This window comes from Aulonocara stuartgranti (genome assembly GCF_965226115.1).
Source record: "Aulonocara stuartgranti genome assembly, chromosome: 13".
Taxonomy (NCBI): domain Eukaryota; kingdom Metazoa; phylum Chordata; class Actinopteri; order Cichliformes; family Cichlidae; genus Aulonocara; species Aulonocara stuartgranti.
In genome coordinates this window covers 19,370,957-19,397,471 of record NC_138949.1, presented here as the reverse complement: position 1 = coordinate 19,397,471, position 26,515 = coordinate 19,370,957, and the positions used below count along the sequence as shown (strand labels likewise).

Here is a 26,515-nt window from a genome sequence, read left to right as displayed (position 1 = left end):
ACCAATCAGAGTGGCTGTTTACGTTTTCCCGCCAAAACAGGTGCATCTTTTTACACACGCAGGACAGAGAGGCACAGGATTATTGCAGCCTATTTCTCATAGTGACGACTCCCCTCAAACAAATGACCATAATTTCCTAACCGTAGGGGCTAGAGCGGTCATTCTTACACCGTTTTATTCAGAAGAGATGGGGGAATCTTCCAGTGTTAACAATTTATCATTAAAATATGAATTATTGAAGATATTTGACTTGTTATGCACCATAACTGAGTAGAGCGAAGCAAAAACTGCCTTGACTTGCCCTCAAACAACGCTTTCTAACTCTAAATCTATTTGGAGTATCGATATCATTCTTTCACCGTAAGAGACAGCAGGCTTTGGTGAACAATCATGGAAATTTTCAGGTCTCTGTGGAAATCCAACAAAAAGTTATGACGAGAGAAAAAAGTGGTTCATTTCCACAGTTTGAAATCTGAAGAAATCTGAGCGAAGGACGAATTTCCTACCCTCAAACAAGTCCAACTCATTTCAGAACGGTAATAGGTGAGAAAGAAATTCTTGAATTGTGAGCGTCATGAGTGTCTGAAGATATACCGGGACAAGCCTCATGTCTTAAAGTCGCTTCGTTAAGGAGATATGACGATTCGAATATGCCTCTCATTACAGAAATGTAGCGGTGATTTTGAACAAGCTCTCCATTGACTTTATATGGAGAGTTTTGAGACCATGTGTTGGTCTGAGGAGATTTGCCAAAATTCTATAAATCCCACAACAATGATAGTGACATGTTCTGAAAGCCAGCAAAAATACCTACGTTTTGATGTATAATTTGTGGAAGTTGAGTGAAAAATGAGCAAGTAGCAAGAAGTTGTTCGGACATGAAGAGAAGACTGCAAAAGCTTCAGTGTCACACTGGAAGCCAAGAGCATAGCAACCATAACAACGCATGTATTTTGTGAAAAATCACAATTTTGCAACTGAAAACTTTAAGAGGCATAAAAGTAAAACGGTAAAAGATTTGAAAAAGCTGAATCATACATGAATAGCCCAATAATTTGTGAACATTTTAAAGTTTGAATGGTTGTTCTAGGCGAAAGTATGAGGAAGTAGTTAAGTTTCAAAAACAAGCAAAATTTAGCAGAATTTTGGAAGTTTTCCATTCATTTCAATGGGACAAATTAAAGGAAAAAAGCTTAATATTTTAAAAAGTATAATAGCAAAAAATAGCAAAAATCATAGCGCAAATTAGCAGAAATAGCAGAATAGTTTAAAATTTGAACGGTGAAAATAGCACAAAAATTGTGGAAGTAGTTAAAGGACGAAAAACGAGCAACTTGAAGAATAATAATAATAATAATAAAGAATAAAGAGAAACAGGAACTCAATAGTGTGGATGCTTAAAGCATCCACACAACTAGAAAAATTTGCATTTCCTGCGAAAATGCAGTGTGGATGCTTAAAGCTGAAGCTGTATGCAAAAAGTAGCTGAAAAAGCTGAAAAGTTGCAAAAATTGTAAAAACTTTGCAGAAGCAAAAGAAGTTTGCTAAAATGGAATAACTTAGCAGAACTGCAATATCTTAGAGGAAACATAATACTTGGCAGAAATACAATAGCATAGCAGAATTTAGCAGAAATATTGTAACTTACCAGAAACATGATAACTTCTCAAAAATACAAGAATTTAGGAGAAATAGTATAAGATAACAGAAAGAATATATTTAGCCAAAAATACTTAAACATTACAGAAACACTATGATTTAGAAAAATAGTACAACAGAGCAGAAATATTGTGATTTACCAGAGACACTGTGATGAACTATGAATGTTGTAATTTTAAATTAAGACTATGTTTTAGCACAAATATTATAATTTGGCAGAAATACTATAATTTAGCAGAAATACTATATTAAGCACAAATCCTATAAAAAGCAGAAATGGTATGATTAAGCATAAATACTACATTTAGTAGAAATACTTTGTTTTAGCACAAATCCCATAAAAAGCAGAAATACTGTACTATGATTTAGTAGAAAGACTATAATTAATCAGGAATACTAAATTTAGCAGAAATACTATATTAAGCACAAATCCTATGAAAAGCAGAAATAGTATGATTAAGCATAAATACTACATTTAGCAGAAATACTATATTAAGCACAAATCCTATAAAAGCAGAAATAGTATATTAAGCACAAATCTTATAAAATAGAAGAAATAGTATGATTTAGCACAATAGTAATAAGTTAAACAGAAAAATTGGAAAAGCAAAATGGACAGCTGAAAAAATGCTGAACATGCTGAGGTTCCCTCAAATATACTTGTTAAATGACAAAAATCTGCGAAAAAAAATTTATGACAGCCACACAATTACAAATATGTACACATGAGGAAACACACATGCACAGAGAGACACACACACAAGATCCAATTCAGTCAACCAGTCTACATATATTGAATTTGAATCTTACAATGAGATCATCCCATTAAAAGGCTTTCTCTCTCTCTCTCTCTCTGTCACACACACACACACACACACGCACACGCACACACAAACACAAAGAGGGAGAGAGCTGCTGAATTTGAATCCACCAATCAGAGTGGCTGTGTACTTTTTCCCGCCAAAACAGGTGCTTCTGTTTACACACGCAGCACAGAGAGACACAGGATTATTGCAGTCTATTTCTCATAGTGAGGACTCCCATCAAACAAATGACCATAATTTCCTAACTGTAGGGGCTAGAGCGGTCATTCTTACACCGTTTTGTTCAGAAGTGATTGGGGAATCTTCAAGTGTTGACAATTTATCATTAAAATATGAATTATTAGAGAGATATGACATGGATGACTTATTGACTTAGAAGCCACGAATTCCCCAATATGCAAATTTGAATGGCTGAGGCCACATATATGATTGGCTGGCTGGGAAGCCGTGTAGGCCCTGATTTGTGGATTTGAATTCCTCAGCCCTGATATGATTGGCTGGCTTAGAAGCCATGAAGGCCCCAATATGCAAATTTGAATGCCTCAGGACACATATATGATTGGCTGGGAAGCCGTGCAGGCCCTGATTTGAAAATTTGAATTTCTCAGTCCTCACAGAGGATTGGCTGCCTGGGGACCTGGCAGAAATATATAGAAATACTATGATTAAGCATAAATACTACATTTAGTAGAAATACTATGTTTTAGCACAAATCCTATAAAAAGCAGAAATACTATAATTTAGCAGAAATACTATATTAAGCACAAATCCTATAAAAAGCAGAAATACTATATTAGGTACAAATCCTATAAAAAGCAGAAAAACTATATTAGGCACAAATCTTATAAAAAGCAGAAATACTATATTAGGCACAAATAGTATAAAAAGCAGAAATACTATAATTTAGCAGAAATACTATGTTAGGCACAAATCCTATAAAAAGAATAAATACTATAATTTAGCAGAAATACTATATAAGGCACAAATCTTATGAAAAGCAGAAATAGTATGATTTAGCAGAATAGTAATAACTTACAAAATTACAAATATGGAGGCATATTGAAACACAAATGCACAGAGGGACACACAAACACAGGCTCTAATCCAGTCAACCAGTCTAACTATATTCAATTTAAATCCTACAATGACATGCTGCCAAATAAGGGCAGGGTCCTCTCTCTCCCACTAAACACACACACACACACACACACACACACACACACACACACACACACACACACAGAGAGAGAGCTGCCGAATTTAAATCCACCAATCAGAGTGGCTGTTTACGTTTTCCCGCCAAAACAGGTGCATCTTTTTACACACGCAGGACAGAGAGGCACAGGATTATTGCAGCCTATTTCTCATAGTGACGACTCCCCTCAAACAAATGACCATAATTTCCTAACCGTAGGGGCTAGAGCGGTCATTCTTACACCGTTTTATTCAGAAGAGATGGGGGAATCTTCCAGTGTTAACAATTTATCATTAAAATATGAATTATTGAAGATATTTGACTTGTTATGCACCATAACTGAGTAGAGCGAAGCAAAAACTGCCTTGACTTGCCCTCAAACAACGCTTTCTAACTCTAAATCTATTTGGAGTATCGATATCATTCTTTCACCGTAAGAGACAGCAGGCTTTGGTGAACAATCATGGAAATTTTCAGGTCTCTGTGGAAATCCAACAAAAAGTTATGACGAGAGAAAAAAGTGGTTCATTTCCACAGTTTGAAATCTGAAGAAATCTGAGCGAAGGACGAATTTCCTACCCTCAAACAAGTCCAACTCATTTCAGAACGGTAATAGGTGAGAAAGAAATTCTTGAATTGTGAGCGTCATGAGTGTCTGAAGATATACCGGGACAAGCCTCATGTCTTAAAGTCGCTTCGTTAAGGAGATATGACGATTCGAATATGCCTCTCATTACAGAAATGCAGCGGTGATTTTGAACAAGCTCTCCATTGACTTTATATGGAGAGTTTTGAGACCATGTGTTGGTCTGAGGAGATTTGCCAAAATTCTATAAATCCCACAACAATGATAGTGACATGTTCTGAAAGCCAGCAAAAATACCTACGTTTTGATGTATAATTTGTGGAAGTTGAGTGAAAAATGAGCAAGTAGCAAGAAGTTGTTCGGACATGAAGAGAAGACTGCAAAAGCTTCAGTGTCACACTGGAAGCCAAGAGCATAGCAACCATAACAACGCATGTATTTTGTGAAAAATCACAATTTTGCAACTGAAAACTTTAAGAGGCATAAAAGTAAAACGGTAAAAGATTTGAAAAAGCTGAATCATACATGAATAGCCCAATAATTTGTGAACATTTTAAAGTTTGAATGGTTGTTCTAGGCGAAAGTATGAGGAAGTAGTTAAGTTTCAAAAACAAGCAAAATTTAGCAGAATTTTGGAAGTTTTCCATTCATTTCAATGGGACAAATTAAAGGAAAAAAGCTTAATATTTTAAAAAGTATAATAGCAAAAAATAGCAAAAATCATAGCGCAAATTAGCAGAAATAGCAGAATAGTTTAAAATTTGAACGGTGAAAATAGCACAAAAATTGTGGAAGTAGTTAAAGGACGAAAAACGAGCAACTTGAAGAATAATAATAATAATAATAAAGAATAAAGAGAAACAGGAACTCAATAGTGTGGATGCTTAAAGCATCCACACAATAAAGAATAAAGAGAAACAGGAACTCAATAGTGTGGATGCTTAAAGCATCCACACAATAAAGAATAAAGAGAAACAGGAACTCAATAGTGTGGATGCTTAAAGCATCCACACAATAATAACTAGAAAAATTTGCATTTCCTGCGAAAATGCAGTGTGGATGCTTAAAGCTGAAGCTGTATGCAAAAAGTAGCTGAAAAAGCTGAAAAGTTGCAGAAATTGTAAAAACTTTGCAGAAGCAAAAGAAGTTTGCTAAAATGGAATAACTTAGCAGAACTGCAATATCTTAGAGGAAACATAATACTTGGCAGAAATACAATAGCATAGCAGAATTTAGCAGAAATATTGTAACTTACCAGAAACATGATAACTTCTCAAAAATACAAGAATTTAGGAGAAATAGTATAAGATAACAGAAAGAATATATTTAGCCAAAAATACTTAAACATTACAGAAACACTATGATTTAGAAAAATAGTACAACAGAGCAGAAATATTGTGATTTACCAGAGACACTGTGATGAACTATGAATATTGTAATTTTAAATTGAGACTATGTTTTAGCACAAATATTATAATTTGGCAGAAATACTATAATTTAGCAGAAATACTATATTAAGCACAAATCCTATAAAAAGCAGAAATGGTATGATTAAGCATAAATACTACATTTAGTAGAAATACTTTGTTTTAGCACAAATCCCATAAAAAGCAGAAATACTGTACTATGATTTAGTAGAAAAACTATAATTAATCAGAAATACTAAATTTAGCAGAAATACTATATTAAGCACAAATACTATGAAAAGCAGAAATAGTATGATTAAGCATAAATACTACATTTAGCAGAAATACTATATTAAGCACAAATCCTATAAAAGCAGAAATAGTATATTAAGCACAAATCTTATAAAATAGCAGAAATAGTATGATTTAGCACAATAGTAATAAGTTAAACAGAAAAATTGGAAAAGCAAAATGGACAGCTGAAAAAATGCTGAACATGCTGAGGGTCCCTCAAATATACTTGTTAAATGACAAAAATCTGCAAAAAAATTTATTACAGCCACACAATCACAAATATGTACACATGAGGAAACACACATGCACAGAGAGACCCACACACAAGATCCAATTCAGTCAACCAGTCTAAATATATTGAATTTAAATCTTAGAATGAGATCATCCCATTAAAAGCCTTTCTCTCTCTCTCTCGCTGTCACACACACACACACACACACACACACACACACACACACACACACACACACACACACACACACACACACACACACAGGGAGAGAGAAGTAAGTTTCTAGGTCAGCCTGGGAGCTGGTGAATTTGAATCCACCAATCAGAGAGGCTGTGCACTTTTCCCCACCAAAACAGGTGCATCTGTTTACACACGCAGCAGCACAGAGAGACACAGGATTTTTGCAGTCTATTTCTCATAGTGACGACTCCCCTCAAACAAATGACCGTAATTTCCTAACCGTAGGGGCTAGAACGGTCATTCTTACACCGTTTTGTTCAGAAGAGATGGGGGAATCTTCAAGTGTTGACAATTTATCATTAAAATATGAATTTTTAGAGATATATGACATGGATGACTTGTTGACTTAGAAGCCACGAATTCCCCAATATGCAAATTTGAATACCTGGAGCCCACATACATGATTGGCTGGCTGGGAAGCTGTGCAGGCCCTGATTTGTGGATTTGAATTCCTCAGCCCTCAGATATGATTGGCTGGCTTAGAAGCCATGAAGGCCCCAATATGCAAATTTGAATGCCTCAGGACACATATATGATTGGCTGGGAAGCTGTGCAGGCCCTGATTTGAAAATTTGAATTTCTCAGTCCTCACAGAGGATTGGCTGCCTGGGGACCTGGCAGAAATATATAGAAATACTATGATTAAGCATAAATACTACATTTAGTAGAAATACTATGTTTTAGCACAAATACTATAAAAAGCAGAAATACTATAATTTAGCAGAAATACTATATTAAGCACAAATCCTATAAAAAGCAGAAATAGGATGATTAAGCATAAACACTACATTTAGTAGAAATACTATGTTTGAGCAAAAATCCTCTAAAAAGCAGAAATACTATATTAGGCACAAATCCCATAAAAAGCAGAAATAGTATGATTAAGCATAAATACTACATTTAGTAGAAATACTATGTTTTAGCACAAATAGTATAAAAAGCAGAAATATTGTAATTTAGCAGAAATACTATATTAGGCACAAATCTTATAAAATAGCAGAAATAGTATTATTTAGCACAATAGTAATAAGTTAAACAGAAAAATTGGAAAAGCAAAATGGACAGCTGAAAAAATGCTGAACATGCTGAGGGTCCCTCAAATATACTTGTTAAATGATAAAATCAGCAAAAAAATGCACAGGGAGAGAGAAGTAAGTTTCTAGGTCAGCCTGGGAGCTGCTGAATTTGAATCCACCAATCAGAGAGCCTGTGTACTTTTTCCCGCCAAAACATGTGCCTCTTTTTACACACGCAGCACAGAGAGGCACAGGATTATTGCAGCCTATTTCTCATAGTGAGGACTCCCCTCAAACAAATGACCATAATTTCCTAACCGTAGGGGCTAGAGCGGTCATTCTTACACCGTTTTGTTCAGAAGACATGGGGGAATCTTCCAGTGTTTACAATTTATCATTAAAATATGAATTATTAAAGATATTTGACTTGTAATGCACCATAACTGAGTAGAGCGAAGCAAAAACTGCCTTGACTTGCCCTCAAACAACGCTTTCTAACTCGAAATCTATTTGGAGTATCGATATCATTCTTTCACCGTAAGAGACAGCAGGCTTTGGTGAACAATCATGGAAATTTTCAGGTCTCTGTGGAAATCCAACAAAAAGTTATGACGAGAGAAAAAAGTGGTTCATTTCCACAGTTTGAAATCTGAAGAAATCTGAGCGAAGGACGAATTTCCTACCCTCAAACAAGTCCAACTCATTTCAGAACGGTAATAGGTGAGAAAGAAATTCTTGAATTGTGAGCGTCAGGGGTGTCTGAAGATATTCGGGGACAAGCCTCATGTCTTAACTTTGCTTCGTTAAGGAGATATGACGATTCGAATATGCCTCTCATTACAGAAATCAAGCGGTGATTTTGAACAAACTCTCCATTGACTTTCTATGGAGAGTTTTCTGACATTGTGTTGGTCTGAGGAGATTTGCGAAAGTTCTATGAATACCACAACAATGATAGTGACATTTTCTGAAAGCCAGCAAAAATACCTACGTTTTGATGTATAATTTGTGGAAGTTGAGTGAAAATTGAGCAAGTAGCAAACAGTTGTTCGGACATGAAGAGAAGACTGCAAAAGCTTCAGTGTCACACTGGAAGCCAAGAGCATAGCAACCATAACAACGCATGTATTTTGTGAAAAATCACAATTTTGCAACTCAAAACTTTAAGAGGCATAAAAGTAAAACAGTAAAAGATTTGAAAAAGCTGAATCATACCTGAATAGCCCAATAATTTGTGAACATTTTAAAGTTTGAATGGTTGTTCTAGGTGAAAATATGAGGAAGTAGTTAAGTTTCAAAAACAAGCAAATTTTAGCAGAATTGCAGAAGTTTCCCATTCATTTCAATGGGACAAATTAAAGGAAAAAAGTGGAATATTTTAAAAAGTATAATAGTTAAAAATAGCAAAAGTCATAGCCGGCATTAGCAAAAATAGCTGAATAGTTTAAAGTTTGAACGGTGAAAATAGCACAAAAATTGTGGAAGTAGTTCCACGGCGAAAAGTGTACGGAAGTCCTAAGAATAATAAAGAATAAAGAGAAACAGGAACTCAATAGTGTGGATGCTTAAAGCATCCACACAATAAAGAATAAAGAGAAACAGGAACTCAATAGTGTGGATGCTTAAAGCATCCACACAACTAATAAACCAGATGACATTTAGGCATATAAAGTTCAGACTTAGCATTGGAATAGCAAAGAAAGACAATTTTGGTGACTTTGAACGTAGCATGGCACAAGATAGGCTGGTCTGAGTATTTCAGAAATTGCTCATTGGGATTTCCCCACACAGAAAACTCTCTGGGTTCTCTGGGTGAAAATGCCTTGTTGATCCCAGAGGTCAGAGGAGAATGGCTAGACTGCTAAAAGCTGTCAGAAAAGCAACACTAACTTAAATAACCACTAATTACAACCAGTATATGTAGAACACACATCAAACCTTGAAGGTGGTGGGCTACAAGCAGCAGAAGACAACACTGGGTGCACCTCCTGTCAGCTACGAACAGGAAACTGAGGCTAAGATTCGCGCAGCCTAATCAAAATTGGACAAAAACATTGCCTGGTCTGATGAGTCTTGACATGTGCTGCAACATTTTGATGATAGGCCCTGAATTTAGTATAAACAACATTAAAGCATGGGGCAACCTTGGTCTCTGAGGAGGGTTTCCAGCACCTTGGTGAATCTATGCTGCCAAGAATTAAGGCATCTATGAAAGCAAAACTTGGTCCTAAAACTTCTATGAGCCATTTGTAAGCTATCAAAATTCAACAAGACGCTTTTATGTTCAGCATCTCTCAGCAGCACACACAGGAAGGAACAAGATGTTGTGAAACTTACTGTCATTAGAACCTTGATTTTCATCCCAGGTACGCACGTAGTCATCCTGCAGAAAGAGGAAGAAAACACTACTTTACCATCTGCTGCCAAGACAACAGAGTCAGGTAATTCACAGTGAGTGCACAGTGTTGCTGATATTATAAAATACAGCATGAACACTGCTACACTCCACATCACAGTGGAGAAGTGATGTAGTTTACATTATCACTGGACACTGATTATAATGTGTACACTGGCATGATAATTAGCTAAGTGAGTCACACCAGAGACTATGGCTGTACATTCTTTATGGAAATGAGCTCAACAAATCTGCACACTCTGCCTATATTCGAGACATATGGTATCAGGGGTGAGCTGCCTTTTAAATGCTCTGCCTTTTTACCCCTGTTTAATTAGAACATTAATCGCTCTAATTAAAATGGGCAAATTGAAAGAGATTTTGCAAAAAAGGGAGAAAAGATGGATGGTGAGGCAAAGATAAAGACACACAAAGAGACAAGGAAATTACTCATGAATGCAAAAGACACTGGACAAAAGGCGGCTATAAGAGAGCTGTACAAAAAGTGAAGAGAACTGACCTCTACCTCCTGGTGAAATGACAGCAAAAGGAGAGAAAAGAGTCGATATTAGTCAAGAAGAAAAGTGCAATTTTGGACAGAGCGTATTAAGCTGTATTCAAGACATCATGAGGACACAAAAAAGACTTTGTAAGTTCATTTTTAAATCTCTTAGAGCCTGATTTTATAATAATATATGTAACAAAGTCTTTTGTTGCTTAATTTGGTTTATTTACCACAAATTTAGAAGATCAGATCAGATTAGATTTGACGGAGAGAGACCCACCAACATTAGGAAAGTGGTTTCACCTTATCACTAAATGTAACTGAATGATGGCTGGTGCATAAAAACACACAATATTAAATTTTCCCAACACTGCTTCACCACAAACCTAAACAAGGTGAAAAAGGTGGAAAAGAAGGGTAATGAGTATCGTAAGAATACAAGGTGACAGATGTCTCAACCTGTAGTTGGTGGCACATATGACATTTCAGTTTTCTACCTGTTTCATCTTCAGGTTTGGGACACCTGTCAGTACTTTCCTGATGCAATTTATGTCCTGATATAAATACACAGTGGCAAACTGCATTAAAAATACAGTAAATTTTATACACTGAATCGCTGAAACAGAATGCCTCTACATTTTTATGGTATTAAACTGCATTTCTTTTCTGGCATGACTCATCAGAATATACATGTTTATTTGTGATTTACAATAATTGCATGACTGACTGACGTGTCACGGTTTAGCTACATACAGCAGCATTCCCTTTGTGGTGTAGTGCAAAGCTAATAGCTCAAAGAAATTGAATGACAGATAAAGATGCAAGAATATGAAGTGGTCCCTGGGTGTCTCTGGGTGACAGCTGCACTGAAAACCCCCTGTCATTGCTTTAGCCCCTCATAGTTTGCACGGAAGATGCTGACTGGTTTGCAAACACTTGCCAACTCCTCACCTAGCAGCAGCAGTGAAACTGAGCTTTTCTGCTGGTCTGCTGTTTTTAACGCTGTTAGCTGCTGTTAGCCTCTGTTAGCCAGTGTTAGTGAAACTTTCTTCTAAGTGGATCTAATATTGTTAGACTCTGCTGCTGAGTGAATAAACTCTAATACAATGTACGAATGTCAAACAAAACAAAACAAATGTTTATCAAAGGGAATGTTTGATTTTTTTGGATGCTTAAGCCTAACATTAGCTAGACTAACATTAGCTTATATCCAGCTGCTGTTGCTGTTTTTAAGCCAGTTGTCTGGAGACGGGAAGATTGCATGTTTAACCTGTTAACAATAAGTAACTGTGACAATATTGGAGGTGAATAGTCATGTTAGAGCCCTTACTTCAGTTCAGGAGATGACGCTTCAGGTAATGAGGAAGAGGTGGAAATAAGGGAGGAGAGAGACATAATGACAAAGAGATGATGAAAATATAGATGTGCAGGTGTTAAATGGTCATATATAGTTTGAAGGAGCTATTTGTGATGCTTAAATTAAAAGTAACTTATAAGGTGTGCTACATATGAGGCCAGTCTCTAGCCATATAGATGTGATAAGGGGGAACTATTAGGCGGGCCACCATGGCAGCATCTACCTGCTCCTATGCATTTTTAATGGATTAATACTAAGTTTATGAGAATGCATCAATTTTCTAAATAACCTGAAGAAATTACTAACTGTACCTTTAAAAATTGTTATTTAACATCTTGATTGACATGGGGAAAAATTAATTTTTAAAACACTTCAGCTTGTATTTTGGAGCTCTTCATCATCTGCCTGCAGGAGCTCCTACTTAGGATGGAGGATATCCAACATGTCTGACAGAAACCTCTGTGTCTGTCTGAGTACAGACTGCTCAGAAATGGACTGAACCAGATGCAACGGCTTAGATTTTGCCCGTACACATAAGCTGCCATAACCACAACGTCTCATACTTCATGAGTTGTCGTGTGTACTCCGAGACTTTCAGCCTGCGTAAAAAATAAAAAAAATACAGCCTTTGCTGCAAAGGAAAACTCAAATTACCAGTGTGGTCATTCCAACTCAAAGGGTAATTTAGATGAATACCAAGATACCTAGAGGATTTAACTTGGCAGGTTATCACGAGGAAGTTGGTATGTGGAGGACACTGTTTGTGTTCATCTGGAGACAGCCAGCAACCTCCAGCCACCACTTGCCAATCAGCCAAGGAATACATATTTTTCCCCAGTGATCAGGGGATGCTGCTCATTCGCCAGTGGATCTTTAGTCCTGTGTGACAATGGAATAATATTTTATGGCAAAAAGATTATACAGATTACAATAGGACTGCCAAAATAACAGTAAAATTCTGCAAAGCTTCTACTTTTGTGTACACACACAGTATGATAAGTTGTTGTTATTGTAGATTAGTTCAGGCACACGGTTAACCCTTTAAACCCTGACCTAATTTACCCTTTAAACCAGGGGAAGGAAACTCCAGGGCTCAAGGGCCGGTTTCCAGCAGGTTTTAGATGTGTCCTTGATCTAACACAGCTGATTTAAATTGCTATATGACCTCCTCAACATGTCTTGAAGTTCTCCAGAGGCCTGGTAATGAACTAATTATTTGATTCAGGTGTGTTGACCCAGGGTGAGATCCAAAACCTGCAGGACACCGGCCCTCGAGGCCTGGAGTTGCCCACTCTTGCTAAAAATGCTAACCGTCACCGGTGACGGGTTAGGGTTTAAAGGGTTAAAGAGTTTAATGTTAGCAAAACAAGTGTTTGGAGCATATTGCCATGTCTGAAATAATAAATATGAGTCATTTTAGGATATTTACAATCAGCCACTATCCCTCCTTAGCGATGACTGACTCATAACTGTAAACATTTACAGTTGAAGGTGATATATCCCAACACAACATGCGAGAAAAGCAGCCGTCGTGAAAGCCAAGATCGTCTTTTTTGACCCTCACCACTGCAACACAGAGAGGTAAGTATTTTCATCACTAGCAAAGGCTCCACTTGTGATTTAAAATCTACCCCAGTGCAGCTCAGATGCTCTGCTCATCCTCTGCTCGCTGCAGTGCCAAGTTTATTCCCCCTCCTTTGGTAACCTGGCTCGTGTCTAAATCTTAACTCAACACTACAGATGAGCTTTATGGACGATTGCTGGTTATGCAGTTTAACCTTGTCTGGTCTGATGGAGTCACACATTTAGGGTGTAGACATCAAAGAGTTTACAACCTGGGCATTAATCCGATGCCTCCCATGCCTCTCTTATTGATGCTACAGCTCCTGCATTATTTAGCAGCCTTTCTGTATTTGTGATTCTGCCAGGACTGATGAGGAAACTGTCCTGCTGCGCTGACAGGACTGGAAATCAATGATTTCATAGAAGAGAGACAGCAGAAAATGTATTCGGGGAAAATAAATTCTCCTGAGTGCAAACTGAAAGTGAGCATGAAACGTGGAACAAGACGACAAGTTTGGCACGCAGCGGAGAAATTACATCACCTCGAATATGATTCACAGACCAGTACTCTGATGAAAACACTGCTGGCTTTTACACAGAAGTGATTAGAGGTAGCAGGCAGCGAGAGATGAAAACACTCAGGTGCATCCAGGAGCTCTGTGATCTAACTGATAACATCAGAAAGATCTCCTCTTGTTAAACAGAGCGGGAAAGCTTACCCTCCACATCAAACACGGCAGAGTGTTCGTCCTGCTGCCGGGCTACAATACTGATTGACAGATCACAATCCCTCATATCTGTCGGGGGAGGATCACAACCCTGTGAGCCTGTCCACCGAAAGATTGGGTTCAACTCGGGAGGAACTGCACAGAGTCACAAAGATCTCTTGACAGACTGAGGTCGTGCTTGTTTGCTGGATTGAAAAGAACAAACAAGAAAGCGTTTGAAATGAATGTGGGGGTGTATGTCCCCCACACGTGTGACTGACAAGTGTTTTGGGGTAAATGTCAGCTGTCAGATGCACTCTGCTCGCCACGGTTATCCTGAGGGGTATGTTCATGGTAACTGCAGAGTGCATCACGGGCTCATCAGTAACAAAGGATACAGTAATAACACTCTCTGGAGGAGATGCGTACAAGCCTGGATGGAACTTTATTGACCCTTTGCTGCAATTTCTGTTAATATCGGCCTTCAGTGGATTCATCACATTCGTGCTAAACCTCACAGAGCTCTGGCATATCCACAACATCAAAAGAGACCAGGGGCCACACAATTCACACAATAACAAAATTATTTAAGCATGACAGCAGCCAAAACCCTTTTGTGAGGGAGGTGAAGTGCCTCAGAGCTGTTGCATACTAAACACAAACGTGTAAATGTGAGCCACTCGCAAACATATAATTTATGCTGATGCAAAATATTCATTTCTGTGTCCCTGTTTCCTGAAAAACAGCAGATGACTGTTTCTGGTTTAATCGTAGCAAGTAAGTACATGTCTAATTCTACAATGTCTAATTAAGGAAAAAAAAAACTTCTGAATGTAGCTCATGAAAAAAAATACAAATTGTCAACTTTAAAATACAAAATATAATCTTTGTCCATGCAATTTTAAAATAAGACTGATTTAATATTTGGCCTTGCACTGGTGATGCTTCATTTACAGCATCGTGTTCAATCTACGGCGTGCTGTAGCCTGATGTGGTCCATCCCAGAAATGTAACTACATTGCTGTGATAGCTCGGTTTGGTACTAATACGTGGTTTGAGTGCAGTATATTGATTATCACGAGGATAATACCTCAGTGAAACCAAATGTAATAGGCTGTAATTGTTGCTTATTGTGTTAATAAAACAGATTGTATTCTGCCCATAAAGACACAAGCCATTTATCATTCCCCTAGCCTTGACAACACATGTATTAAACTCAAGAATCAAAGTCCCTCCCTACTTCGTTTCAGTAAGAGTAACTGTTGTTTTGCAGGTAGCTCCAAGTGCAGGATGAACAAATCAGCTTCACTTGCGATGGTAGACCAATAGAGACCCACCAGTGCATGAATATATATACATCTGTAATGCCTAAGTATCAAATCAAATCAAATCAAATCAAATTTATTTATATAGCACATTTAAAGACCGAAGTATACCAAAGTGCTTTCCAGTAAACCAAGATACAGATAAAAATCACAATATAAAATATAAATTACGGATATAAAATATAAAATAATTACATAATCTAAATGCAGAGCCAGATGTAAGCACTAACTAGTATAATAATTTTTTGCACTTGCTGAAAAAAAAAAATTGATGCTGATGCTTTTTCTTCAAGGCTAGTGAGGATGTGAACAGACTGCTACCTGGACCTGCAGGATCTTCACTCTTAAGCTTACTTTACACCAAGGTCATACTAATGTAACATAATCTTCCTTCAGAGTTCATAGACAGATGGGCTTCATGCCCAAAGTCAGAGGGACTGAAGGATGAGGGCACAAAGAAGCTCATAATGTACAATAAGAATTTCTGTCTGGTGGAAATCAAATCAAATCAAATCAAATCACTTTTTATTGTCACATCACATGTGCAGGCACACTGGCACAGCACATGCGAGTGAAATTCTTGTGTGCGAGCCCCACAAGCAACAGAGATGTGCAAACACAACAACACAAACGAGCAAAATACAAGAATGGCCAACCTGAAACTAATAAATATATGTACAATATATAATAGTGTATGCATTTCTGGATGTGTATACTAAATATTTTCCTGTGTGTGTGTGTGTGTGTGTGTGTGTGTGTGTGTATACACATTTTTACAAATTAAATAGTAAAAAAAAAAATAAATAAAAAAAAAAATAATAATAATAATAAAATATATAAAATATACAGAGTTGAATATGTGCAAAACAAGTGGCATTTATATACAGTGTGGAGTGCATAATGTTGAAGTTCCAGTAGTGAAGCTGAGGTGTCTATGACGTGTTCAGCAGTCTGATGGCCTGATGGAAAAAGCTGTCTCTCAGTCTGCTGGTACGGGACCGGATGCTGCAGAACCTCCTTCCTGATGGAAGCAGTCTGAACAGTTTATGGCTGGGGTGACTGGAGTCCTTGATGATCCTCCCCGCTTTCCTCAGGCACCGCTTCCTGTAGATGTCTTGGAGGGAGGGAAGCTCACCTCCAATTATCCGTTCAGAGCACCGCACTACTCGCTGGAGAGCTTTGCAGTTGTAGCTAAATAGTAATTAGCTAAGTGACAAGCAAAAAAAATCAACCCAGTTTCACCTTAAAATGCTGGAAAATGAGGCTTGCAGCGTCTAGTGCAATCTTTATAAGACTTATGCACTGATGTTTTATTTATTATCAATGAAATTTTTGTGGAAGCACACTGATATAAACTTGGTCGGGTAACAGCTGTACAACCCCCTCCAGATCTGCTAAATGCAATTATATTGCCTTGAGGTTGCTGAAGAAAACCTCAAGGCAATATAAATTTAATATATTATGCTACATACAGAACTGTACCACTCCCTCCTACCTCATAAAAACTTGCTTGTTGTTCACATGCTTCTCGGCTTTAGTTTACGGATCACATACCAGAGATGAAACAAAACCCCCTCAACATTATTCATATTCTATATCCTTTCTCCTGATCTTATGCGTGTTTGGTTACAGGGCATGAGAAGCAAGCCTGCAGATTCCTATCTCTGCATGCACCAAGCCAGGACTGCAAAGCAGAGGCAGAGCAGAGGCACGGCATCAAATACTGAGAGGCTTGTGCGCTTACAGGACAGAGAGAGGCTTATGTAAGAGTGCTCCAAAGACCGGGTAAGTAAAAGAAGAAACAGAGTTTAGTACTTTTTGAGAATTCAATCAATGGTCAAAATGTGGGTGAGGGCAAGAGGGCAAAGTAATAATCTACAGCACTGTGCAAATGTATTGATCCACCTCTCATTTTGCTTCTGATGAGCCAAACTTTCTTGTATTTTTTTAAAAGTGGTCTGGAGCAATAGTTCTCCAGCCTTTTTGAAGGCCTTTCATAGTTTATCTTTGGACATTGGCTGCTTTTTTATTCATTTTCAGTTGAGACCTTGCACTTGCTCATTTTCAGATGAATGTTGTTTTTTGTTTGTTAAGCTGCTTAACACTGACCTGTTAGCTGAAAACCTGGCATATCTCAGCATGGTGTGCAGCGTGTCCTTAAAAGATTTAAGGAAACTGGACACGTTGAGGACAAAAGATTAGAGCGGTGAATCAAAATGGTTTATTATTTTAATTTATTTATTTTCTAATTATTTTCTGTGGGTTTTTTTAAGCTTTTAAGGTTTTGAAGATGCAAAATTGAAACCTGCATTTGTAGAGCAAGTCTCTGGATGTTTAGAGAAGCACCAACAGAACTAGTGCTATTTTAAAAATGTATTTTACAAGAGGGAGGCATCAAACCAAAAGACACAAATAGAAAACACTAGACAAAGAATGATTGGAGAGGTTTGAGTCAAGTCGTTTCCGTCTTGAGAACATTGAGGGTTTTCTTGTGCGAGCATTTGAGTAGCGCAAAGGTGCACAGATTTGTGTCTATATACAACTAATATCGAAGAAAAGCACAAAAAATATAGGCAGATGTGGACAGATTCTACCTCGAATAAACAGACATGACCCCCTTCCTTACTTTTTCCAGAATGAGTAATCACCTTCACTCTGCAAGTGGTGGATAAAAAGCATTCACTCACATCTGCACTAAACAGTGAGGTACTTCGCTAATATGGTCATTGTGCATTATACATAATTCTCATTCAAGAAAGGCTCTAATGTCACTCTTCACGCTTCACGGACAAATGACGTCAGAAATACTGTGAGAGCAAAGAATGGATAAAAGGTCAAATATAAAGCCTGACTGAAAACTGCATCTAATTAGACAAACGGTAAATTGTTTTTTCCATTTGAGTGAATACACATTAAAATGTACAAAAAACCCCAACAAAACTAAAAGGACGGGCTACACTGAATTAAAAAAGACATTTTCATGCAGTTTTAATCATCCATGTTGTTTGGCAATACATGAAGCATAGACACAACAGGCATGCAGACATGCACAGATCCGGTTATGAAAAAACAAACAAAATGAAAATCACACTTAGTCCACGAAACCTCTGTGCACTCATGCCAGCCCTGTCCTCACTATCTATAAATAAAATCAGCCCTTGTGCCTTTCAGGGCCCTGTGGGGAATAAGAAAACAGTGTGCAATTCACAGGAGAATCTGGTGCGCACAGCAAGATGCTTCACACTTTGCAGAAAACACATCTCAACTGAAAAACAGGCTCATACGACAATGGAAAATCAATGAAGCTGCCTAGGTAAGGGTTTCAAAAGGGATAAGAATTGGCCGATGTTCTGAGACAGGGGAGTCTAAAACAGTGTAATCGGACAAGAGTCACACCCACGTTAACACAACAGGACTGAAACCTGGCTCATCTCATGTGAAAAGCAGATATGGGGGTCTATTAATTTCAGTCTTAGACCCTGCTAAAATTCACAAATTCCTATTTTGACTAAAATACTTTTTTTGTTTTTAATTCATACATATATTCCTTTTTCCTTGTTTGGGATACTGTTAAGAAATGTCAGTATATAAATATTCATAATCAGTAGGTAAGAGATAAGAATTTTAGCACCAAAGCTTCCTTGGTTCAGCTTGAAGTCTGCTTGAAGTTCCCTTTGCTGAAATGTTATCTTGAAACAAATGGGTCTTGTGACAAACAAGCTCTTCTTTTTGGTGTTTCAAATACTGACAGGCAGACAGATCAAGATATTCAGAAGCCCCCCCAAAATTCTTAATTTCCACCAGAGACTAACCTGAATTTTGGGGTGAATCTACGTGGACTCTGTGATCTAACCGCTGTCAACAGTTACGCCCATGTGGACTGTTTCAACAGCGATATGTTGCTGCATTTCTCGGGAGGTACACATCATGTTGCGACGTAGGGTTATGACCTACCTAAAGCACAGAATTAACACAGACCCAATCAGTCAAAATCAAGTTCATTTTTATTTGGTTGTGACGCGATAGGTCCTTAATTTCTCACATAAATAATGTCCACTTGGTGACTCACTGCTCAGTTAAGCTGATGTCATCTTACGTAAGAAGAATACTGCTTGGAAACTTAATCTGAACAAAAAGAATAAATTATGAAATGTCAAGTACTCATAGTCTCTATATTAAAGGTGGACGTAGCCCACCATCAGCCAGTAGTTTGTCGACTACAGTTTGAAGGCATCATGTCTGGCAACACAACCACTGTCATTGTTTTTTGGAGCCAGAAATGACCATACTGCTTTGTTCATTGTTTATCAAGAAAAAACTGGGCCTAATTAAAACATACCAGTTTGCCCTGCTTGACTTTTATTGTTTAATCTATGCTGACAGTCTCCTGCAATTTGCTGCACTCTTCCTGGATGTCTTCACCTTTCTGCACAAAAACTGTAAAATGTTATTACTTTTCTAGTTAAATAAATATTTAATATATTACTAAATATTTACTATTAGTTGAAAAGTGGTGGAGATTTTTTTAAACCATTCCTTTTTCCAATAATAATAATAATTATAATAATAACAACAATAAACACTATAAAAATCACATCTAAACTCTATTCTTGTCAAACTGCACATAAATGATCAAAACAATGATAACAAATAAAAGTACCTTCCCAAATTATGTTATATTTGCCAATATTAATGCTGAAGATGACTAATCTTTTTTATTGAACTACTTTTAAAAACTTTTCTGTTTAATTTCTAGTAATGCACCCTATTCTATAAAATCACATTTCTTTATTAGCTACCATGCAAGGATTACATATCTCTGAAAAACAGGTCAGAAAAACAGGCCTTGACTTTGAAAAGTGTAATAAATATATTCATAATAAATAAAAGGACAGCTGAAATACAAGGCTTCGGGGCTGTGGGACATGGTTAAGTGTTTATATCTTCAGGGGGATTAAGAATATTCAGAAAAATGAAGGCGGTGTGTTGGCGAAACAGCTGGTTAGTTTGTACGCTCATTCTACCAAGTTACTTCTAAGAGTTGCTAATTTAAAAGTGATGGTTGACTTTAACTTGCATGTTTTATTAAATTAGATTAGATTTCTTTTCTCCATCATTGAAGCTTTCTTTGCTAATGCGCTAAAAGAATTATTACACTCCGTCTCCTCTACATCACATATGTTGGCCAAGATAGTTGGCAATATAACCACAGAAGGTAGTTTACTTACTAATGTTACCTCTGTTTCCACAAACGTACATATAGTAACTGATCTCAGTGCAGTGAAAGCATAGACAGTGGCAGCTTTATTCTGACTTCACAGACCATGCACAAACAACAAGAAAGAAGCTATTGGCCTCTCAACTTGGCAAGCTCATGCCTCTGTTAAGGAGAAACTGAAATGCCCATGAAAGACACCCTACGATTTCATTGGAATCAATGTCAAACCTGCTTCTTGTGACAATAGACGGTTGTGGCAACATGATCACGGTAATGTAAAGGATAAATGCAAAGAGGTAAGCTTTATGATAAAACACAGTTTCAGATAAAAGCAGAGGGATTGTTTCACTTTGTTATGTTTGAATTATTGTCAGTCTTTAGATTGCACTGGGCAAGCACAGCTTGCCTTGCTTGTCCTGACAGAACTCCATTACTATACTGGGCTCAAGAGGGTGGAAAGCTAATTTTTCAGTTAAAGCTAGTCAGCTTGGTTTGTCATATTGATGCAAATACCTGCTCATTATTCCTAGCCAAAATTATATTGTCTTTCCCTCAGTAAAAAAACAAAACCTGGCCTCAGACTTTTCGATCAGTCTCTTAATACAATTAACCTCACAGCAAGCCACATTATTTGTATCCATATAAAAAAAGGTCCTGTTCAGTGACTTAAATAACCACAGTACTTTCTCAGTATTCAAAAAATTAGTGCTTAAATACAATTAAACAGCTTATATAAAAAAAACATACCCAGCCCATACAGTTGTCATAAGGTGGGAAATTAACTAATCTTATGAGTGTATATTTGACTCATCAAAGCTCTTTTGCTCATGTGTTTTTAGTTTTAAAGACAGCAGTGTTATGAATGCTGCTTTATCAATTAAAACTTAAATCTGAAGGACCAGACTCGCCAACCTCCTTTCAAAACAAGAATCATAGCTCCATACACTGGATTTATATGTGCACATGACATATTTGCGTGTGTGTTTATGTTTTTCTCAGTTTGATTACAACAAACAGTTTTTCCTCTCAGGATTTCCCAGGTGCTAAAACATCTGGATACGTACAGTTATTTCTAACCATTTTTAACAATTTCTCCACAGCGCTAATCAAAATCCTTGGTATACACTCCTGTACCCACAGGGCCTGATCTCACACTGGCTGTGAATCAGCCTGGCTCAAGACCAACTGCATTTACTGTGGAGACAGCTACTGGCACTTAAAGTTATTGTTAGCTTTAAAGGGGGCAAAGTTAGATTTACTGAACCTGCTGTAAAGAACCTCAAAAGGCTCACTGGGTCTTAGATTGCTGCACTGTTGTTTTTCGAATGAGATTCATGAAACAAATTTATATATAGAACGTTGTTTTGCACCAGAATTGATATAAACATGTCATACTGATATGCAATTAGAATTAATTTAGAGTGTTTTTCAGTTGATAATCCATCTTGCTCTCTCCAGGTGTGGGTCAAGGGGGCAACAGTATAAAAAGAGATGCCCAGACCTCCTTGTGGCCAGGCATGGCTGCAGGGTTGGCCCCAAGTAACTATTTCCTGGCAGAGTAGCCATGTACCTCTATTTTCTATGATATCATCACTCTTGTCTGTCTTCTCACCCCCAGGAACAATTTGGCTTGGAACACCCTACGCTGCCCCTAACAACATATCACCTCTGACCATGCATAATCATGCGTGCTTGATATTTTAAGTCTAACCAAATCACAACTTAAATCACCTCAGAGAAAAACCAAACAACTCCAAAAAACAGTAAATGGGATCTTTACTAACTTTGTCGTTTACCTTCAGGACACTGGCAGTATCCCATAAAGAGCTCTTTATTGGTAGTTTTTGGGATATTAGGTGTTTCCTGCAGCAAGTTTGGCAAACAGACTCCCAAACTAGGTGTGGGAAATGCAGTAGAAGGTCACTTAGAAATCGAGGCAGGCAGGGATTGCTGGCAACTGGAAGGAAAATGGCTGTTTTAAATACCCAAGTGTTGTTAAGCAGGCATTAGTCACACCTGTATGAAGACTTCTGAATTGTGATGCACTTATTCCATTTTGTAAACAACTGAATCTTCCAAGAAAATTGAAATTAATCACCCTCTTAACTCTTTAGCAAATTTGTCTTTGTGACACCTGTTCCCTTCAGCTGTGGCTATTGTACCACTGTAGGAAGCAGCTGTAGCCTGGCACGATGAAAGGCTATTTCTTTTTTTTTTCTTCTTCTACTCAATTACAGCCCACCTAGGCCTCTGGTAACCAGCCAAGACACCCCACAGTGCACCAGTACTCTATCTAAACTCTGAACAAGCAGACCCTCTCTCCCAAAACAGTTGGAGGCGATCAAGATGCACTCCGTGTGCGTTGCCTCAGAGCTTTGGATGCTTACAGCCTCGAGGAGAATCTGGTGAGCGATAAGCACCGACTCATGCCAGAACAAAGCATGACTAGATAGATTAATGGTTTTCTGATAAGCCGCTATCATCATTCATAGCATTAATGCATCAGTAGCAGTCTATTTTAACATCAGACAGCATGTGCAGTGGGAATAACAGACTGAGCGTCGGGCTAGCGATGATAATTTACTGTTCGTCTGGATAGCCTTTAATGGAGAGTTTGGCTCCAGCGTTACAGACGATTTATCCACAATCATTTCTGTATGCCATGGTGAAATAATAAAAGAAGCAACTGAGAGTGCGCCCACAGTTCTGCTGCACTGTAGCCATATAAATGGCACGAGAGACTAAAAACAGACAGGTGTGAACAGGTAGTAAAGGTAAACCTGCTAGTGTTTTGGAGCAAAAGAATACAACATCACATCTCAATAAGAACTGTCAGAGTCTACTCCAAGTGCTTCCACCGTTCTGCATATTTAATTCACTGACATCGACGAGGGATCTGATGTTTTTGTGCAGGCCGACGAGTTTCTGTTCATTAAAAATGAAGTGAATGGATAACAGGTGCAGGCAAGATTGCTACTGGGTGGTCCTGAAATGCCTGACTGGAGACGTGCATGTTTTTAAGATAAGGATTTAGGGCACAGACAGTGCAGGATAGGAAGGGGGAAAGCACAAAAATATATACAGTACACAGAAAAATCCAGTTTTAAACACTGAGCTATTTCTGACAAGTACATGCTGCCATGTTTGACTGAGGCTAACAATGTAGAGCATCCTTCGGTATGAAGTTGAATTGCTGACTCTTTGTTATCATCAATTTCTAGACACATATATATGTTCATATTACTTCAACAGAAATAAAGGACCAGAACAATTTCATGCCCGTGTGATTTCATGGACGCTATTATTTTTTACAAGGTAAGTTGAGAACAAAATGGAATCTACTGTTGATCTGCTTTAATAACATAAAAGTGGATCTGCAATGCACAAAATTACAGCAGACTCCCATCATTTAGTACACTGTCTATACATAGTGCTGTGAAAAAGTATTTGGCCCTTTCCTGATCTTTCCTTGGGGGATATTTATCAGATTTAAATGTTTTAGATCATCAAACAAATTTTAGCCTTTGAAAAAGATAACCTGAGTTAAAATTATTTTTTTAGATGATTATTTCATTCATTAAGAGAGAAAAGCTATTCAAACCTGCTTGGCTCTGTGTGAAAAAAGTAATTGCGCGCTAAACCTAGTAACTGATTGTGCCATCCTTGGCAACAAGAACTGCAATCATGTGTTTGTGATAGCTGCCAATGAGTCTTTCACATCACTGTGGAGGAATTTTGGCCCACTCGTCTTTGCAGTGTTGTTTTAATTCAGCCATACTGGAGGATTTTCAAATATAAATGGCTTGTTCAAGGTCACGCCAAAGATCAGATCAGACTTTGACTCGGTCACTCCATAACCTTCATTTGTTTTTGTTTTTTTAAGCCATTCAGAGGTGGGCTTACTGGTGTGTTCTAGATCATTTTCCTGTTACATAACCCGAATGTGTTTGAGATTCAGGGGACAGATTGATGGTCCGACATTCTTCTTCAGGATTTTTGTGTAAGAAAGCAAATTTCTTTGTTCCATCAGTCATCCTGAAACAGCAAAGCAGCCCCAGACCATCACATTACCACTATCATGTTTGACTGTTGGTATGATGCTCTTTTTATAAGATGCTGTTTTAGTTTTATGCCAGATGTAACGGGACTCAACCCTTCCAAAAAAGTTCCAGCTTTCGTCATGTCAGTTCATAGAATATTTCCCCCAAAGTCTTGGGTATCATCAAGATGTTTTTTGTAAAATGCGAGATGAGTCTTTGCAGTCTTTTTCATCAGCAGTGGTTTTCTCCTTGCCCAGTCTCTATCTTATTGTTGAATCATGAACTCTGACCTTAACTGAGATAAGTGAGTCCTGCATTTCTTTAGATGTTCTTTTGTGACCTTCTGGATAAGTGGTTGATGTACTCTTGGAGTGATTTAGGTTGGACGGCGACTCCTGGCAAGGTTCACCGCCGTTCCAAGTTCTCTCCATTTGTGTATAATGGCTGTGACCGTGTTCGGTGGAGTCCCAAAGCCTTAGAAATTTCTATGCAACCATTTCCACATTGACTGATGTCAGTGACTTGTTTCTCACCTGTTCTGGAGATTCTTTAGATTGTAGCATGTACATGTTGATTTTAGTCTGCTTCACTTTGTCCGACAAGTTCTATTTAGGGTATTTCTTAATTCAACAGGTCTGACAGTAATCAAGCCTGGGTGTGATGAGTGAACTTTAACTCGGCTTTCAATATGTGGTTAATCCCAGTTAATTAATAGTGTAACAAGATGGGGCAATTACTTTGGTAGGATTATGTTTGGATAGCTTTTTTCCCTTAAAAATTTCCTTTAATATTTACTCGAGTTGTCTTTGTCTGATATAAAAATGTAAAAAAATGTCAATGTAACCCTTAATTGATTGTCATTTAAGCTAAAAAGTGACCAATTCTTCATAAAAATTTGAAAAATGACAAAAGTTGTTCATGTTTGAGGTAATGTAACAAATCTGCATCCAGTTACCATGATTGTCTTATAGTTTTTTCCAGGATTTGGTGCATTAGTGGAATGAAATGTTGAGTGCACCTGTCAGATTAAAGGATTGAAGGTATCCCATTCTATTATTTGTTGACTGTATCTGTTAAATCTATCTGCCTCGGATGCCAAATAGATTGAAGTGTGGGAGCCCTTTTTGTATTGGAAGTGAAAGAGCCTCTTATCCTGATCCTGCTTTTAAAAACCTGCAAAAGAATAAATATAAAATATTTACGGTGCATTTTCTGCACCCTATGTATTCAGTGTGTTTTTGTGGGGGGAGGTTTGGTGTGCATCTGTGTGCATTTCCGTACATGCCAAAGCAAGAGTGGAAGAGCTCCTCTTTCATGTTGTGCTGCTTTGATTATTGCTTTCCAGTGTTGGATTAATATTTAGCATTTGGCTCTCAGAGGACTGTGCAAGTGAATTTGCGTAATCTCAATACCTATAACTGTGTCATTGGCAGTCATTTATACACTAACCAAAATATTCCCAGGGACTGAACTGCTCCAGTTTTTGTCTTTTTTTAACTGAAAGACCATCATGGGGCAACTATTAAGAAAAACCCCCAGCGCTATTTGGTTGCGAAATCTGTATTTCAGCTGTGGACGTTTACAGTTTTAATTACTGAGAAACCCTAATAAAAGAATTTTCCATTTATTCCCACACCCTGAAGCAAGACTTGTGAGTGGATAGAGTCATCAAATTCCCAGTGATACGTGCTTCATCCAGAGACTGCAGTTGCTACAGCAGCAAGCTGAAATCAAAGCAGTTTCTACTGGCGATTCCCTCTGGATGTTCACTGGTTACTTCCTCTGATGTTTTCTCCTGTCATCATCATCATTAACAAAGACACCGCCATGCACACGGGCGTTAAGACTTCCCAAAATCAAGAGCACATCTGTATGCCTGTATGCATGCACGCATATGCACTAACACACTGAGACAATCACCTTTGAGAATAATGATCATGAAAGAGATTCAGT

The 26,515-nt window shown here is 37.7% G+C and overlaps 2 protein-coding genes across 2 annotated transcripts in view; both read right to left on the bottom strand.

Annotated features, from left to right (window-relative positions):
- The window catches only part of cuedc2 (CUE domain containing 2), a 301,441-nt gene that overhangs the window by 211,983 nt on the left and 62,943 nt on the right, over positions 1-26,515 (bottom strand). The window lies entirely within an intron of this gene.
- Positions 1-26,515, bottom strand: part of spock2 (SPARC (osteonectin), cwcv and kazal like domains proteoglycan 2) — a 95,300-nt gene that overhangs the window by 67,062 nt on the left and 1,723 nt on the right. Inside the window, exon 2 of the mRNA XM_082556912.1 lies at positions 9,790-9,835. Within this exon, the coding sequence (XP_082413038.1) occupies positions 9,790-9,835 (46 nt within the window). The remainder of the gene's footprint in view (positions 1-9,789; positions 9,836-26,515) is intronic.